General features: G+C 34.7%; 1 protein-coding gene across 1 annotated transcript in view; it reads left to right on the top strand.

The window, feature by feature from the left end:
• The window catches only part of Slc44a5 (solute carrier family 44 member 5), a 349,441-nt gene that overhangs the window by 265,250 nt on the left and 65,837 nt on the right, over window positions 1-18,354 (top strand). The window contains exon 3 of the mRNA XM_058578926.1: window positions 12,911-12,984. Within this exon, the coding sequence (XP_058434909.1) occupies window positions 12,911-12,984 (74 nt within the window). The remainder of the gene's footprint in view (window positions 1-12,910; window positions 12,985-18,354) is intronic.

The following is an 18,354-nucleotide window of genomic DNA, read 5'->3' as shown; positions in this document are numbered from 1 at the left end:
TTTCCTTTTTTTCTTCTTTAAAACTCTTTTCAATTTATTTCTCTCTTGTGTTTGTCTTGCTTTCAGTTGTCACTTTTCTCTTTCCCTCTTTGTCCTTTACCCTGTCTTTGTCAAGTTATATGCAGTTGACAAGAGCTAGAAACAGCACAATTCAATGACTTGTCACATGCCTTGTTAATAATGGACAGTCTACAGCCAGGAGCACTCAGGGCCAGCTCTCTTTTGATGTGGCCCTTTGGGACTAAAACCAACAATAGAGCAATCCCATATGTCCACTGCAGAAAAGACACATGCCCGCTAACTGCATTTAGAGCAGAAAACTAAAAAACAAAGTCTTTGGTCTCCAAAAGCTCAGAGAAAACGAACTTTTATCAAGTTGATGTAATAAAAAGAAAAGTGGAACAGAGTGCTTTGAACACTGTAGGAGAGATAAATATTAGATTTGGTGCTCAAATGACACATAGCATCCCTTTTTCCCTTTGAGTTAAAAACCACTGGAGAGAAATCTATTCACATCTAGTTCAGTCTGTGAGGGATATTTGTGGAGCTGTAAACTGTCCCTGTGCCATGGAATGTATCTCCACACTGTCCTGGTGGTCCAGGAAATCAAGAGACTGGTGATGCTGACAAAGCACAGCTAGCCCAGGGTCCCTGCACTCTTGTGTTGCCACCATCTTAACTCGGTCCTCATTCCCCCAATCCTCACCTTCTGTACCCACCACATTCTTCTTCACAATTTTTTCTGCATCCTGATGCCAAATGGATCTAACTAAACCATGGCGTATATTCTATCATTGCCCTATTTGAGAACTTCTAGTTGAAAATGAACTGAAATTGTAGATAGGAATGACTTAATGTATGAAACGGTGTGTTATTTTAGTCAGCTCTTTCACTGCTGTGACTAAAAGACCTGCCAAGAAAAAAATTAGAGAAAAAAAAAGTTTATTTGGCGCTCAGGGTTTCAGAGGTCTCAGTCCATAGACAAAGGCTCCATTCCTCAGGGGTTGAAGTGAGACAGAACATCCTGACACAAGAGTGTGATGAAGGGAAGCAGCTCAAGACATCACACCAGGAAGCAGAGAAATAGCTCAGCTCAACAAATATATACCCCAAAGACATACTCTCAATGACCCAATGCCTCCAGCACACCCCACTAGCTCACAGTTCCCACTCAGTGAATCCCTGTCAGGGGATTAATTCACCGAGGGGGTTAAGGCTCTCATAATCTTGACATGAGTTTTGGAGGGACAACTAATATCTACACCATAATATTCTTGTATCAACTTTACAGGGTTCTTGTAATTGTCCAAATGAGATAAATGTCAAAGCTAGTCATGAACATTAAGGTTTCTTCTTTAACATCTAAAATGGCTCACTGTGGATTCTGTGGTAGACAAGTCATGCTCCTCCACACTGAAGCTACTCAGTCTCCACTTGTACTGCCTTCCTCTTGTGCCTCTCACTCCTGTGTTTTGCTCTGACTGGCTCTCTGTCATCTCCCAGGAAATACCATAGTCCTGCGTAGACATAGGGTCTTTGTACCTGCTATTTCTTCTCTCAGAAACACGAGATTCACCATCTCTTCAGAGGACCCTTTCTTTCTTGGTTCAGTACTGGTGATGGAACACAGGGCCTGGTGAATACCAGGCAAATGCTCTACCACTGAGCTACATCCCAACCTTCAGAAGGCCTTTCTTACAACCCCTGTGTAGGCACGCCATCCTCAATATTCCTGTTCATACTATCAGATTTGTTTTCTTCCTCACTTTTAATACACAATCTGTTGTTATTTTCTGAAAATTGACCTTTATTTATTATCTAATTCTCACACTAAACTGTGAACTCCCTGAGTACATGTTGCCTGTCTGCTTCACCAGTCTATTCATAGCGACTACCACAGTACCTGATCCAGGGTAGTTACCCAATTCATACTAGGCAGATAAACGAACAAGTTAATTTGTGTGTGTGTGTGTATCTCTGTGTGTGTGTATCTGTGTGTGTGTGTGTGTTTTGCAGTAGTCATCAATTTTATCATTTCTACCCGATAAGAATTTTAGCTAACTGGGCATCGTTTTTATTTCCATCATCTATGCTTAATTTTGCACCTATATTCTTAAACTTTCTTTTGCCTAGAATGAACCTCTATTCTCCTCCAGTCAAAATCTTATCTATAATTCTAGACTTTAACCAATTTCCTGTGATTAAAGAGTCTCAAAGGCTCTAACTCAATTCATCTTTTGCACTCTAACCATCTAGATTACCTCTAGTTTTTAAAATGTACTTATTTTTAATGTTAGTCTTTTTGGTGTGATTATCTCTGTTTTTAAAATCATGAAATTAGAGTCTGTGTGGGTTAGGATTGTGTTCTTCTCTCACTCTGTAGCTTCTCTCCCTGGCAGTCCAGGCTTGCTTCCCTTCTCATCCTGCTCTGTACACATACACACACGTGCCATGCACACACATATGCATTCACACTTCTCACCAGAGTAGCATGGATACTTTCCAAACTCTGGATGTTTTCCAAATTACCATTGAAAAAATTTGCTAGGGAGGCTTTATGAAGCCCTGAGGAGGAAGGACTTACATCTTCAGAAGCCCTGGAAAATATGGTTCCTCCATAAGCATAGCTCAGAATGGCAGGAAAGAGAACAGTAATAGGAACTGAGACCCCTTATGCATGCTGAATTATAGTGCTTTGTGGCAAGAGCACTTGGGATCATTCTTGGACAAAATTAAGTATAAAATTGCATAATGATTCCCAGACTTACTATTAAGGTGCTATTCTGAGTATTTTATGTTGAAATGAAAAAGACTTACTAGTATAGTTTGTGAGACATTTCATGTCTAATAATTTTTAAATATATGAATATTTTTTATCTCAATATGCAGCTTATGACAATTGCAGTTGTATATATTTACTAAGGCTGAATTTAAATTTCAAATTCCATTCCACTGAATATGAATGTCAAAGAATTATATAGACAATTGAATATGAAATGTAAAATTTTTCAGTGATAAGCTCTAACAACTTGCTGTTTTGCTGTTGTTGATATTAGCTCTAGAATACCCTTTGCTGGAAACTGAATCCTCAGTTTGATTTACTTTAATTCTGTGCATAGACAATATTCAGTTTTCCTATGCTAATCTTGTAAGATGTTTAGTATAGAATAATAATAGAGAAAATCACACATCTTGCATAATCCACTTGGGTTGACTGGAACTTATTAGATTTGGGCAATCTTATTTTTTATGATTGTTTAAAATAAATCTCAGTAGCCTATATATTTGGGAATTTGTCTCACTCAACATTCATTGCAAACAATCTCTCCTGCACAAGCTAAAAAGTTAAGAAACACTTAATTTTTAAACCTGGAAGATAGTTTAAAAAATTATGAGACACAGTATTAAGGAGCTGAAAGAGAGACTTTTCTTCTGTAAATTAAAAAAAAAAAAGCCTTATTGAAGAGATTCAGGTGTCCTGAGTGGGACTGTCAACTTGTGACATGAGACTTAAGCTTGAAGAAAAGTGTCTGTCTACTAAGAATGAGGTGGCAGAAAGGTGACATGAGTTGAGCCCCTAATGGGATCACTGAATGATGAACCATACCTGCTCAGAACTGATAACTGCAGGACTTCTTGCTGGAAACAAATAAATTCTTTGGAATTTAAGCTGTTATTTCTATTTTTAAATTTTCTGGGTTTTTCAGTGAAGCACATTCTTATCAGATGTAAGTTTAAATTCAACATAGATCACATAGAGACTACATTTAATAATTTCAAATCAATAGGCATCTAAAAAAAATTTTAAACCCCTACAAAATTTGTCTCTCTTGTTTTTTTTTTTTTTAAATAACAATGACCCTATTGCTATAAATGTTGTGTTGTTGTAGAACCAGCTTGCAGGTAAAATAAATTGGTAAATATTTACATAAAATAATGTATGTACCATGCTGAGTTCTAACAAAGTGATTAGAATTTCCCATTGCAATGGTTGGAATTTCCTGTTTGGCTGAACAATTTGAGAACAAAGGGACACATCACTTTTACAAATTTTTTGAAAAGATGTCAGTGTCTAATATTCAGGTAACACTCTTATTCATTCATTCAACAATTTCATGTTGAATGTTTGAGCTTCTTTGCTATAGTCAAACCATAAAAGCTCACTGTTCCTTATTATACCAATTCATAAAATCTGTTCATTTTCTCCCGCTAATTAGTAGACTCCTCCAATCCAGAGAAAGGCTTGCCAACAGCATGCACTGGTCCAACGCTTGATACTATTTATGCCAAATATGGCATATTTTCTTTGAAAAACCATCTAATTGTCTAACCAAATAAATAAAAGTGTTTATTGTACAGAAACATTTTTTCTACATATGTGATTTATATTATAATGGTCATAGTTTAGCTTTTTAATCAAGAAGAGTATATATATATATATATATATATATATATATATATATATTCAGTAAGGCATTTTACGTGGAATATATTCTTAATGATTTTATATCTGAAGCTTGTAGTTTAATTTTTCTAAAATTAAGTTAAATTTTATCCACTGCATTCCACTTAATAGCTGACATAACTTTTTAGATTATGTTTAAGAGATGCCAAATCAATACATGACTTAAAAAAATAATTATTGATTTTGATTAAGTAATACATTTGATTGGCACACAACCTATGAGTGGCAAAGAATATACAGAAAGTCTCCCTTTGCTCCCTCACCACTTCCCAAGTCATAGTTTCTCTTCCCGAGACAACTTCTAATTCTAGGTACTTATGTAATCTTACCCAAAATTACTTAAAATTTATTTCATTTAATGGACACTGAAACAATTAACACATATAAAATGTTTTAAGATTGAAGTGATATGAAGACTAAATGTTCAAAACTACATTTTGTCTAACATTTTGAAAGCATTATGATGGCTATGTGAAGAATCTGTTAAGTTTAGGATGAAAATAATAAACATTCAAAGCAGAGACATAGTTCTGAGGCCACCATGAATAAATATTACTTTGTGGAAAATAACAGGTGTTTTATTAGACTCACTAAACACTCATAAAGGAAATGACCTATAAAAGATAGATATAATATCTTGTCATAAAGATTTAATTAATCAAAGTTTAGGTGCCAATTTTTTTTTTCATTTTTTTTTCTGTTCTTGTTTGTCATTTCTTGCTTCGAACAACAACTAGGGATATATGTTTTGTAAAAATAGTGAGATTTTTATATCACTAGATGAAAGTGTGATTTATAAGATATTGTGATGACAAAATTATAGACACATTTTTTCTATTTAGTTCCCATTTACAAAGTCTAGGCAAAAAAAAAAAAAGACTAATCTAAAGACAATCTTTTACCCTCTCTTAAGACTATAAAAAATGTGTTTTTAATTTTATTCATGATCAATAAAAAAGTCAAAAAAGAGAAAAATTTGTAAACATTTTATTTGAGGGGTTCATAAAGAAATTAGTGTCATGAGATAATTCATCAATCTATTTATAGTTGTCAAATATCTGTGTCTTAGATTAGTACTTTTAGTCTAAAAGTAATTTATGTCCAATGTTAAAGTTTAATCATAACAGGAAAAGAAAAAGAAAAAAACAAAATCACATGAAATCTTACTACCCAGAGAAAATGACCACTTATAGATTTATATACTTTCTGTCATCCTTTACATTTATATATCATTGTACATATAAATACTTATAATCTATGTTTTATTTTATTGCTGTACATTTTATTCACATACTGCATGTTTCATACTATTTTTACTCAGTAAAATATTATAAACATGTTTTATATCATCTTTTTCATAAACAGTTCAGTGCTTTACATCTTTATTAAAAAATCCTGACAACATCTATCATTTTTCCATGATATAGATTACTAGAAAGGAAATTACTGGGTCAAAGGGCATGCAATTTTCTAAGTCTCCCATCATTAGCAGGCAACATTTTTTTATTTCCTTATTAAAAGCTTAGATGATAAATAGTGATCTTATTTTAGTGTGCTTGCCTCTGGTTATTAAAAAACAATTAACTATCATACAATTATTAGGAGGCATGAAGGTTTTTTTAATGGTTGAATTTCAATATCCATGTCAGCTGTTGCAAGTATGAAAAATTTCAGAAGTTCAATTATTGTTTTAGCAAATATTTTTGAGCTCCTATCCTGCGTGTCTATATAGGTTCTATCCTATTCCAAAAAGATTAAAGAGTATTTGTTCTAAGCAAGTGTGGATTTCCACCTTGTTGGTAACTTTGAACTAATGTCCTAAGGCCGTTCCAGAGCTGGCTCTCTGTGCACTTTCCCTTCGGAGTACCTTTGGTCTACAAAGGCAGATATATAATGAGCAATAACTCACTGACAGATTCCCAGATATTATGCAGTTTTACAAAAATAATGAATAGTAACAACAATTTTGTCTGATCTTGCTTCATTTTAGACAAAAGACAGATTTATACGGATATCATTTAAACCCCTTAAGTAAAAAAATGTTTTATTTTCCCTTTACAAATAGAAAATATAAATCATAACCAGTTAAAGCTATTCTCTCAATGCATTGGAATCCCAAATCAAGCAGAATAGTATAAAAGATTTAACAATGGGCTTTGGGCATTTTTTAGACTTGGTTGTTCAGAGAAACTAACTAAATCAGTTAATATGATCTAATAAATTTGAAAGGTATTATTAATATCATCCTATATACTTTTTTTGAATATCAAGTTATTTGGCATCTTTTAATCCTCATCAATAGTTTAAAATATGCTAAATAATAATCCTCCAAAATAAATACTCTTTTCTCAATGGTTGGATACCAGAATTACCTTAAAGACATTTTTACAAATTTTAGAAGACTTGAGAAACTTGTATTGTCATCAAACACCTGAAAATACATTAAGTTTCTTATTTTCATAACTGAAATTCTTCAAGATAATCTTATACTTATATAAATGACCAGTGTAATGTGCTTCTTACTAAAACCTCAGCACGTGTACATACACACACATGCGTGTACACATACAGTGATGGAAGGCATGTCCTAAAGCTGTGCTTTGGGGAACAGAATAATAGAGAACTTTTAAACAATGTGTCTGAGAAGCAGAAGAGAAGTTGGAAACTTCTTCAAACATGAGTTCTTAGAGGATACTTCTCTCACAAAATCATTATGTTTTCTTTTATTAGTAAAGGTCAAGAAAATAGAGGTGAATTATGTTTTAAGCTGCCTAGACCTCTACCCCTATAAAGCCAAAAATACTTTGAGACATGTAAGTTATTAACATCAGTGTGGATAACCTGTTTAATTCAAGCCACATTCTGTATATGCAAAGCATATCTTGGTGACACTTGAAAGGTGGCCTCAAAGTGCACTGTCTTCTATCAAAGTCTCTGGTAAGTGAAGCATTCATTCTATTTCTTGGAGCACACTGCTGTGTTAAGAATATGAGGGGTAAAAGATGACTTGGTGGTATTGTTCAGAGCCCAGCAGAACCACAGAGGACACTTTGGGCTTTAAAGGCAGTCTGTTGTAGACATATGTTCCCAGGTGACGCGGGAACTTTCAGATGAGAGGTAGCTTCCAACTGGAATCACAGGCAGAGGACAGTCCCTAAACCGACTCATTAGGCACAAATGATGATCTGTCAAAGAATAATGACTTTTTAGGACTTTCATTCTTGCTCTAATGCTTGATATTAATGACCTTTCAGGATAGTTGATATCTTTTGGAATTTCATCTGCCACAAAAAAAGAAAACCAGTAAATGAATCTGTTTCAGGATGAGGGTAGAAAGCTATCCCTGAAAAGGAAGCTAAATGACACTTGTTAGAGAGTAAGAGCTGGTGTGGGACTGAAATATGTACTGATCAAACAGAACTCTAATGATCTCTGAATTAAATATAATGTTTTTGTTGTTGTTGTTTTGTTTTTTAGTGATTTTGATTTTATTGGAGATAGCAATTTCCAGATGGCATGCTGAAGCTTGACTAAAAAATTAAATCTAGAGACAATACATTTACTATGTTAGGTCAGGAAAAAAAAAAAGATCTGAACTTTGAAGCACAGCATTTTGATTTTCACCAGAGCCTGCTTATGATGCATTAGACTGTCAAAGGTGTGTCTCACTAATCATTTGTGGGACAGAGACCCCTGTAGGTCTGTAGTATGCCAGTATCTCTGCTAAGTGGGGCTGTATACGACTTTATGGCTGAGGCCAGAAGTCAGCAAGCTTCTTTAATAAAGTTTCAGGTAGTGATTATTTTGACCCTTGCAGGCAGGGTGATTTCTAACACAACTCTTAAACAGCTATTATAAGACAAAAGTAGCTTCAGATAGTACATAAATGAAAGAGTATTATTGTTTTGCAAAAATTTTTATTTGCAGATACTAAAATTTGAATTTTGTATAAATTTTGTGAGTCATAAAATATTGTTATTTTTGGTTTTTAGACCATTTGAAAATGCAAAAAAACATTCCCAGTTTATAGGCCATACAAAAACAAGTAGCAGACTAGATATGGCCCATGGTCCATAATTTTGCCACCCTGGTCTAAGTTACAATAAATAAAATATAACTGCTTGAAGATATAAAAACAGAATTTCTACAGGTCTACAAAGATGAGATTTGGTCTCTTCTAGTTGAAAATCTCATGAAGGTGGTGACATTTGAGTTGATGTAAAAGACGTGATTTCCCAGATGGAGTGAAAGACCACACCTAGGCACTTATGAGAGTAAAGAGAGCATTCTTTATGGGTATTCCAGGACAACAGGTGTAAATCCTGGCTGTCCCAGGCCAATGGGGACATATGGTTGCCCCAGGAGGAGAGTCTAGAGATGCTACCAGCAGAGTAGTGCTTGACCCCTCCTATGGTCAAGAAACAATGAACTGCATATCAATGAATGAAAGAGTCCAAGTTGGTTAAAGCATGTGGAAAAAGAGGCATGGAAAGTAAACTAGAAAAATAGTCTGGGGCTTGAACTAGAACTGGACTTCTATAATCTCAAACATGAAACTAAGACATTTGGAAATTATTAAGTAGGTGGTGGAGAGGCACCAAAGTTCTTAAACAATAAAATGATGGCACCACATATCATTGATATCTGATGTACAGAGAGACTTGGACCAGGCAGAAACTACTTGCAGGATCCCAATTAAGAGACCATGGCAATAGTTTGAAGACAGAATAAGAGAATTTGGACTGAGTCCAGGCAACAAGAATACAAAGGGAGCAGTGGATAAAAGACACATCAGAGAGAAGGAGTGAAGATAACTTGTCAATTGAATATAAAAGATACACTAAGAAAAAGGGAAATGAAAGGAAGGTCCCAACATTTTCAGTCTAGGTGAGTGTAATTGAACGATATTTGTGGGTTAGAGATAGGAGGCAAAAGAAAATCTGCAAATGCATATTATAACTGGGCTCCAATTCTTCCTGAATTTAGAAAACAGATATACGGTAGTAATAGTGCTTCTGTAACTTAACTTTTGAAAATACTTTCATGCTGGGGCAGCTCAATCTGGATAAAGTTTTGGGTGGCTTTTTGATAAATGAGGGTGCTTTGTAAACGTGGGGTTTTGACTTGGAGGAAGAGTGAGGAAGACGGTTGGGATATTTCTCTGTAACTATTCTTCCTTTCATCTTTCTGGGACCCAGTGGGATGCAGCCCATTTTTAGCTTAGTACAATGGTTCTTAGTGCTTGCTGTGAAAGTAAAAATGAGCCCACCTGAGGAAAAGATACAGCTATGACAGCCCTCTAGCTAGAATATGATTCAGAATGACTTTTACCCATAGCTCATATCATACAGTCATCTCACTAGCTGTTCTGTGAGTTTTTAGAATTATCCAAATTAAATCCTTGGTCTAAAAAACCCCTCATTTTCTATAGAACATTTGGGAGTATGATAGATGTCCTGGAGTCCAAAGAAAAAAAAAAATGATAAGACGCTACAACTTCTAGAAGTTCAATTGAGCTTCTGATATATTCCTTTTCTTATGAAGGGATGCTCAATCTGTATTTATATTTTGTCCAAATACAATTTTCCAGTAACTCTCTAAACACCAGCCGCCTTTCTTCTCAAGAGAATATATCTGAAGAAAGGGAGACAGGCAAATAGTTGGGGGGGGGACAGATAATTGTAATTACCTAAAAGTATACATACACACATGCAAAACACCAATTTTTTAAAAAAGAGAAATTCTAAAACAATGAAAGAAACCAAATCACTACCAGAGAAAGTTTAGAAATATTAGCGTTCCTACTCTTTGTGACTTTTGTATTCATGATGTTCAGTTTGTTCAACCTTCTCCTGTGTTTAAAAACAATAAAATTAAATAGTCTGGCCATGGGGTATGGTTTGCTACTTCTCTAAAGTAGTTTGCCAGAAACTAATTTGAAGGCGTTGTCCTTGCTCTCTGTGGATTATAACTACCCTCAATTACAGTAAGAAAGCTCTAAAAATGCTATCCTACTGTGGAAGAGCCGGCTAGAGGAACATTGTGTGGGCATGGACTAGTCCCCCATGCTCTAGTGTGTCCCCAGCACAAAAAAAAAAAAAGGAATCATGTGTAAAAAACCCCATCTGCAGCCAAAATCTAAACTGATGCCTTTTTGTCAGTGGGAGTGGTGAAGGCATGTGGGTTTTACTTGTTGTAAAATTTCTATTTGAACTCCTTCCTTTGCATCGTGACCTATGCTTTGACATTGGTAAGCTCTTCATTTATTTTTCTAGTATGTTTACCTGACCTTGTGCTCACTGCATAACATTATCAATATATCACATTAAAATAATAAGTAACATTAAGCCATTTAAATATACATTATAGTGTTTATTATATATAATATAAATATATAGATGTAAACACTATAGATACATAATACCGGTTGGTGGGTAGATCTGGCTTTGCGGCCAGTCACATCCCTATCTTCCTCTTCTTGATAATTATGATCACACACCAGGGCTTTGACAGCTACAAGATTTCTAATTAAAGCACTCCAGCTCCTTCTTTGTGCTGTTGCCTACAGGCATTTCCTATTAGGTGTTGGCTACTTAACAATGGTGCTGGAAGGATGAGACCCTGATCTTGAAAAGGATGTGTCAGAATGCACATGAAACAGATCTCTCCTCACACCTAAGCAGGATTTTGCTTTCAAGGGTTGTTAATAAAAAAAAAATAGAGTGCCTGTTTTCTTCTCTTTTTATTATTCTCATAATTCTGAAATACAAATGAAATTTAAAAATCTCTAGGTTAAAATTGAATTTAAACAAATGATAATTGTTTTCTGGACTGGACACAGTTAACTTTATGAAAGATCCATTTCCTATAAAGCATTATGGGAATGGGTGCAATTATTTTTGGACATAGCTATTTCGAATAATCATATTGACATAACTAGTAGATTTAAAAGTTTAGGCATTAAAGGCTTATATATTTACCTGCCTTCATAACTACCTATCATGCTTCTTAAGTATGTTAACTCACAATTATTACTTCTGGTAACCAAAATCATTCTTAGGAAACTCACAAAGTTATGTATATTTTTTTTAAAGAGAAGAGAGAGAGAGAGAGAGAGAATTTTTTAATATTTATTGTTTAGTTATCGGCGGACACACTATCTTTATTTGTATGTGGTGCTGAGGATCGAACCCAGCGCCACGCGCATGCCAGGCAAGCACGCTACCGCTTGAGCCACATCCCTAGCCCCAAAGTTATGTATATTAAAGCAAAAAGTTATAACAGGACTTTATCAGTGTAAGTAGTACCATGTCTATTACTGTGCAATTATCATTAATTACTACTGCTATAATACAGCATTATTAGTGTAGCTGGATATTATTTCAGTTTGCTCCTCACAAATTTGCTTTGAAAGGCAGGCAGTGTTTTTATATTCCCAGTGGGAAAACTTAGGTTAGATAATCAGCCAAAGCCACCAAATAATATGGGAAAACTCTAGGTCTCCCTGATGCTATACTATTGCTGCCACTAGAAATGGTGTGAACTTCACCTGCCTTTGCTGAAAGATCAGAGTATCCATATGCCCTCAATAACTAGAATGTTTTGCTATGAAATTTTTCATGTGCAACCTTTAATCCTGTCAAAAGGGGCAATCTTTTTCTTTACTAACAGGTTTGTCATTAAGTTTCAAATAAAGAATGACAATATTGTTCACATTCACAACTTTGATATAGCTTTGACCTTCCAAAACACTTAACTCTAAATGAAGTGCAATATTGGGACAGGAAATACTTCATTTGAAAACCTTGAGTATCTGCTGGCTGCTGGCATGGCATGTGACCTTTACCAAATCACTTAGTCTCTCTAAGTTGAATTTGCTCTGAACCTAATTTGACAATATCTAGCTTATAGAAGATCAGGAAAATGGAAAGTTTGGAAACATTTTTAATGCTTTATATACATTGTTGTTAGAATAGTTATAACTCTATTCCTTAAAGCTAGTAATACAGTCAATACTTTCTTTAACAAGAGTACCATTAAAATTTGTATATAGAAAGAAGATAAAGAAGGTAGGGATAAAAAATGGCTAATAATTTTATATTACATGTTGGAAAGACGCGAAGAGGAAAACCATACAATCAAGTAGCTTAAATTACATTTTCAAATTTAAGAAGAAGAACTACTTGATGTTGGTGTGTTTTGAACTCTAAAAATATTTTACAAATAAGGAACTAAAAGAGAAGGAGTGCTAAGAAGTCTGAGGGAGCTTCTTCAACTGTGGAACCATGTTACTAATATTTTTGATTACAAAAATGCATCTTGTCTAACAGAATTTTTGCATGCAAAATGGCATATCACTATTATTATACCTTTTATCTATATTTTTGTGCAGTAAACAAATCATTTGGGACTTCTTTTAATTCTTTATTCCTTTTTTGTCTTTAGGAATTTTACAGATGTTCTGTGCTGCATAATCTTCCTACTGTTTATTATGGGCTACATTGTTGTAGGACTTGTGGGTGAGTAAATACAGGTTTAGATGATGTTTAACACTTGATAATGGAAGAACTAAGTCAATTTCACATTTTAAAATTAAGTTATTTTCTCCCAAAAGCCTTCTTTTGTTTTCTTCTGTTTTGTTTTCTGGAAGAAACTCTGTTATTGATCAGGACTCACAGAGCAGCAGACATACTACAAAATGAACAAAGCGGTCTAGTCAAATGCAAACCAAAGTTACTTTAGTAAACACAGTTGTAAAGAAAAAAGGAAACTACTAATTCCTCTTTTCAATATTTTTACTTTTGAAATTCTATCAAACAATTGATTATATTAGTGTTGCTATTTACTAATAAAAATCAGGGCCTCGATCAGTTTATTTAATATATAAACCCTTTCTTTTTATGAGAAAATTATAAAGAAGTACAATTATTAACGATTTCACCATATAACTCATTGACATTGAATAAGGTCCCTTCTCATCTCCAGAAAGAGATGTCTTGTTAGTTACAATTAGGTTAAAGATTTTTCTAGGAAGTGAAAATATAGAGGATAAATACAAAGGGTTTTTTTCATGGATTTGTTTTTAAATCGAGTGAACTAGTGTGGATATATTCTGTAAAAAGGCTTCACAATTGTATGTAAGTGTAATATATACATTTTTCCTCTGAGACATATCTTATCATTTAGATGTCAACTTAGGAAAATGTAAGAGGCTGTTAGGATGAAAGCTATGAAAGTCAGATATTGTAGCACAAATAATTAATGACATGAAGTTAATATGAATAGAATATATTAGCAGAAAGTTGTGTGCTACCTCAAGAACAACTCAAAATTCTTTTCCCTGATCTTCAATTTTTTATTATAAAAAGAGAAGCACTTTGAGAACAGCCATTAAAAATAACTTATAAAAGATGGTCTCCATATTATCATGAAGAGAAAAACTATACAGAATTGGAAAATTCAAAAAAATTAAGGCAGAAAAATAGGATAAGGGAGTAGAATATACTCCTGTATAGCCTTCAGAACATTCCTTTGTTCGTTCTTAAGTATTTTAACATCTAAATTTTAATGTACATATAGAATAATGTGTAATCTATAAGTTGCATATTGTAATAAAATGAATTTCCTTTCTACAGCAAGTAGAATTTTAGCTCCTCAAATTTTGGGGCACATCTTTCTTGTCTATGACTTTGTTGGTTTTTATTTTTTTGTAAAAAAGTTGAAATTTATTGTATAAGAAGGAAGATGTGGCATCAGGCAGACCTAGAGTTTCCCCATATTATTTGGTGGCTTTGGGCTGATTATTCTAACCTACGTTTTCTCACTGGGAATATAAAAACACTGCCCGCCTTTCAAAGCAAATTTGTGAGGAGCAAACTGAAATAATATCCAGCTACACTAATAATGCTGTATTATAGTAGTAGGTAGTAATTTGTTTGCTACCAATGTGTAAGGTAATATATTCTGAATTTTAATAAATTTCGTTTAAATGTAATTTACTATATTGTTTCTCTTGAAACCCATAATTTTGGTTATTAAGTTTGAATGCACGTAAGAACTTCACAGAGACCTCATCCTGTGACCAGAATCTTTCCATTAGGAGACCTTATTCCATAATCAGATAAATATCTCCTACATATCTCAAAGCCAGCTGGATGTAATTCACAAAGGAATGCCTTTTGTCCTTATATGGAACTGGAAAAGCCACTGCCACTCTCCTACAGACACAAAGAGGGGAGGGTGTGTCATCATTCACTCTGGAGCAACACAAAATATTTACATTTTTGTTAAAGATCTCTAGATCAAATTTGTAAATATCTTAATTCACATAAGGATATTAGAGGATAAATGTCCCTCAAGGAAAATCTATATTTAATACTATAATGATTTAATGATCCTCCCCCCAAATTAATCCTAATACCTTTACTTGAAACAAGTGACTCAAAAAAGTCACTAAATTAATGTCCATTCCTCATCCCTCCTAGCATACCACACAAGGGATGTTCTTCATAGTGTGCTACTAATAGCCTTATTGGCTTAATTCCAAAAGTGAGCTTCAGTTATGTTCAATGTTGATCTAAAAGAAACTTGAAGGAAAACAATTAGCAAAAGTTACTAGAAGTGCTGAGAATTTTTAACATCAAAGAATATATACCTTCACTTAAGGAAAGATGATACTGAGCTAGTGTCATTGACCCAAATATTTTGGCATCTTTTACCATCTTTATTAGATCAGAACTTTCATAGACTTATCTTTTATCTATGATCTTTTGTTTTTTTTTTCATAAGAAATGTTACCATGGAAGAGCCATGTGGCTCACAAAATCTGGTGAGAAGAAACTGTTCTTTGTACTTTGGAATATGGTCAGCTAGGGTAATATTTGAATACAAAAAAGGCACTTAACATTAAACTGATGAAAAGCAGAACCTCTGCTCAGTGGATGGAGTCTGGGTAGAAGGTAATCAAATTTCCTTGAAAGATCAAGCTAACATTTATGATAATAGTCCTCTTTTGTCCTACTTCACTGATGGTTGCTATTCAATTACTGTACTAGCTAGAAAAAGAGAATAGGAATATTTATTCTGCAAATTATTCTTTGCTATCCTTGTGCTAACATTATGTATGTACAATGTTATGTACTATAATAGCCCGATTTTAACATTCAATAAGTTTTTGTTTCATTTTCTTTCTAAATGGATTTCCAGTTGAGCAGGTTAGTTCATTGTTACATTTACTTAGGAACTGCTTGAAGTTGGAGTTGAAATTTTGTTCTGATTTTGTTTTTTACTATTTGCCAGGAGTAATTAGCCCTCTTAGTTGAGAAGATAGGAAGTTAACAAGAATGTTAATGCAGACAAGCCCAGAACTCGGTTATCATGCTGTGACAAGCACAAGCCCATGGAGAAGCCAGTGTAGGGGTCCTGGGCAACAGACTCAGCTGGGTTCCCTGGGGTAATCAGCCCAGTTGGAAAATGATTGAAATCCCAGTCAACATCTGACTGCATGAGAGACCCCAAGGGAGAGCTAAGTTTCCCCAAATTCCAAAACTATGAGCAAAATATAAGCATATTAAGCCCATTAGTTTGTGGGAGCAACAATAGATAAGCAGAACAAAACTTGGTACCTGGAAGTGGGTGCTGGCTTAGCAAAACCTAGAACATAGGCATTATTTAGAGAACGGAGGTCTTCATAAGCCCATTGGATTTTGAGGAAGTTGTTAGTGAAACTTTGAAGGAAAGTGAAGAAAATGTGAGTGGAGGCAGGGGAAAGAGCACTTTTCTTTGAGATGGTGAAATGTTTGGCAGGATTCTTGCCAGTGGCAATATAGGCAAAAGGAAAGTACCTAATTTCTTCAGCAATCTAGCTAACTGGGCCATCCTTACAAGAGGATCCAACCCCAGAAGAGCCTCACCCACACTAGGACAGACGTAAGTAATGAGATCCACATCTTGAGCCCAAGACTGATGCTGTAATTGGAGGAGGTTTCTGGGGATCTTGGAAGAGGATATTTAGTTTGGGAAAAAAAAAAGTGAAATAAAAAAAAATTGGAGCCAGAGGATAGAGTATATTTTAACACAATGCTGTAAATTCTTTGCCATTCTTCCCCTCTAGAGGTATGATTTGTGTTGCTCTCCCCTTCAATCTGGTCAGGCTTTTGATTATTGCCCTCTTAGAGAAATGAAGCAAGCCAAAGCAGACCAGTAAACAGCCTTGATGTGCAGGTAATTTATAGATCAGTACAAAGGATTCCGAGAATGCCATTACAGCTCACTTGGAGACAATAGGTCTGAAAGAACCAAGTAGAGAAGGAAAGCGGTCCAGGTAATTCAGCCTAAATTCTTCAGAGAATGGAACAGAGAATGAACAAAGGACTTAACAATAAAGTGTGGACACACTTGACCTTCTCATTCTGGCGCTGAAGTGCATGCTTATTATCATGGAGCAGTCCTGCAGTCATTTATCTATTTTTCCATGCACTCCTTAAGAAAATCCAACATAGCATTCTCTTCCCTGACCTGAACTGTTCCCAAACACCCAGGAGAGAACTGTCTTTTTTCCAGTTTCTAGTGAGGAGAGAGACCCTATAGTGTGCTGCCGCTCTGACATTTCAATTGTGCCTCTTGGTACCACTAAATAGTCCACTGCTCATCTGAATCTTTCCACTACTCCAGTGGCTTCCTACACTAGGATCCAAGACTGTGACTTGTAAGTCTTGGAATAACCTTGTCCACTGGTCCCCATTTTCAGAACAGCTGCAACATTGATAGTGTCTTGCTTTATCAGAACTACCTTCTTAGGCCTTCTCTTGAGCCAGATTGCCAGCACGGTCTCTCCCTTTGTGGCAAGTTCCTTCGGGAGACGTTTTTATTCTTTTTGGTCAACAAACCTAACTAAGGATCAATCTCTCTAAATTGTAATTTCAAGGACAAAGGGTTGATGTCTTATCCCTTGCCTCCATTAAAGCAAATTGGTCTTTCCCCATTCCAAGGAATATGAGGAAGGGAGAAACCACAAGTTGGTAACTGGAACAAAGACAATGTGAGGACTTTTTTATTATCTCTGTAGAGAAGGCAGTGAAACATTTCTCTTACTAATAAATATGTATAATTTTAAATTTTATTCAATTTGTTTTTTCTAGCTTTGTTGACAAAATTGTACGTATTTAAGATGTACAGCATGGCATTTGATAAAAGCATATCTTGGATAATTATCCGCATAATTAACCTAATTAGCATATTCATCCCAACATAGTTACCTTTGTGTTTGTGTGTGTGTGTGGGGGCGGTTAAGAACACTTAAGATTTACTTTTAGTACATTTCAAGTATATAGTACATTACTGTTTTTACCACGTTAATCATTAGTTCTTTAGAATTTATTCATCTAGTACCTCAAAGTTTAGACCCTTTGACCAATATCATCCAATTTTCCCCACCCCAGAGACCATCATTCTATTTTCTGCTTCTATGAGTTTGGCTTTCTTTCTTTCTCTTTTTTTTAAAGATTTTGTATGTAAGTAAGATCATTTTGTAATTTGTCTTTGTCTTTTTGTGTCTGGCCTATTTCATTTAATATAAAGTCTCCTAAGTTCATCCCTATTGTCACAGATGATATAATTTCCTTCTTTTTAAAGACCAAGTAATATTCCATTGTGTTTTTGTGGATGTATAGTATGTATACATATCATAATTTCTTTATCCATTCATCCATTGACAGACACTTAAGTTTCTTACATATCTTTGATATTTTAAAGTGCAATGAATGTGGGAGTACAGATATCTCAAGATACTGTTTCATTTCCTTCAAATGCATACCCAGAAGTGGAATTGCTGGCAGTTCTAATTGTAGTTTCTTGGGGAGCCTCCCCATGGTTCTGCATGATGTCTGGAC

The sequence above is a fragment of the Marmota monax genome, unplaced genomic scaffold (assembly GCF_021218885.2).
Source record: "Marmota monax isolate L192 unplaced genomic scaffold, Marmota_monax_Labrador192_F-V1.1 WCK01_AAM20220418_F8-fsc00046, whole genome shotgun sequence".
Classification (NCBI taxonomy): domain Eukaryota; kingdom Metazoa; phylum Chordata; class Mammalia; order Rodentia; family Sciuridae; genus Marmota; species Marmota monax.
The sequence above is the reverse complement of the archived record's forward strand: the minus strand, read 5'-3'. Positions and strand labels throughout refer to the sequence as shown.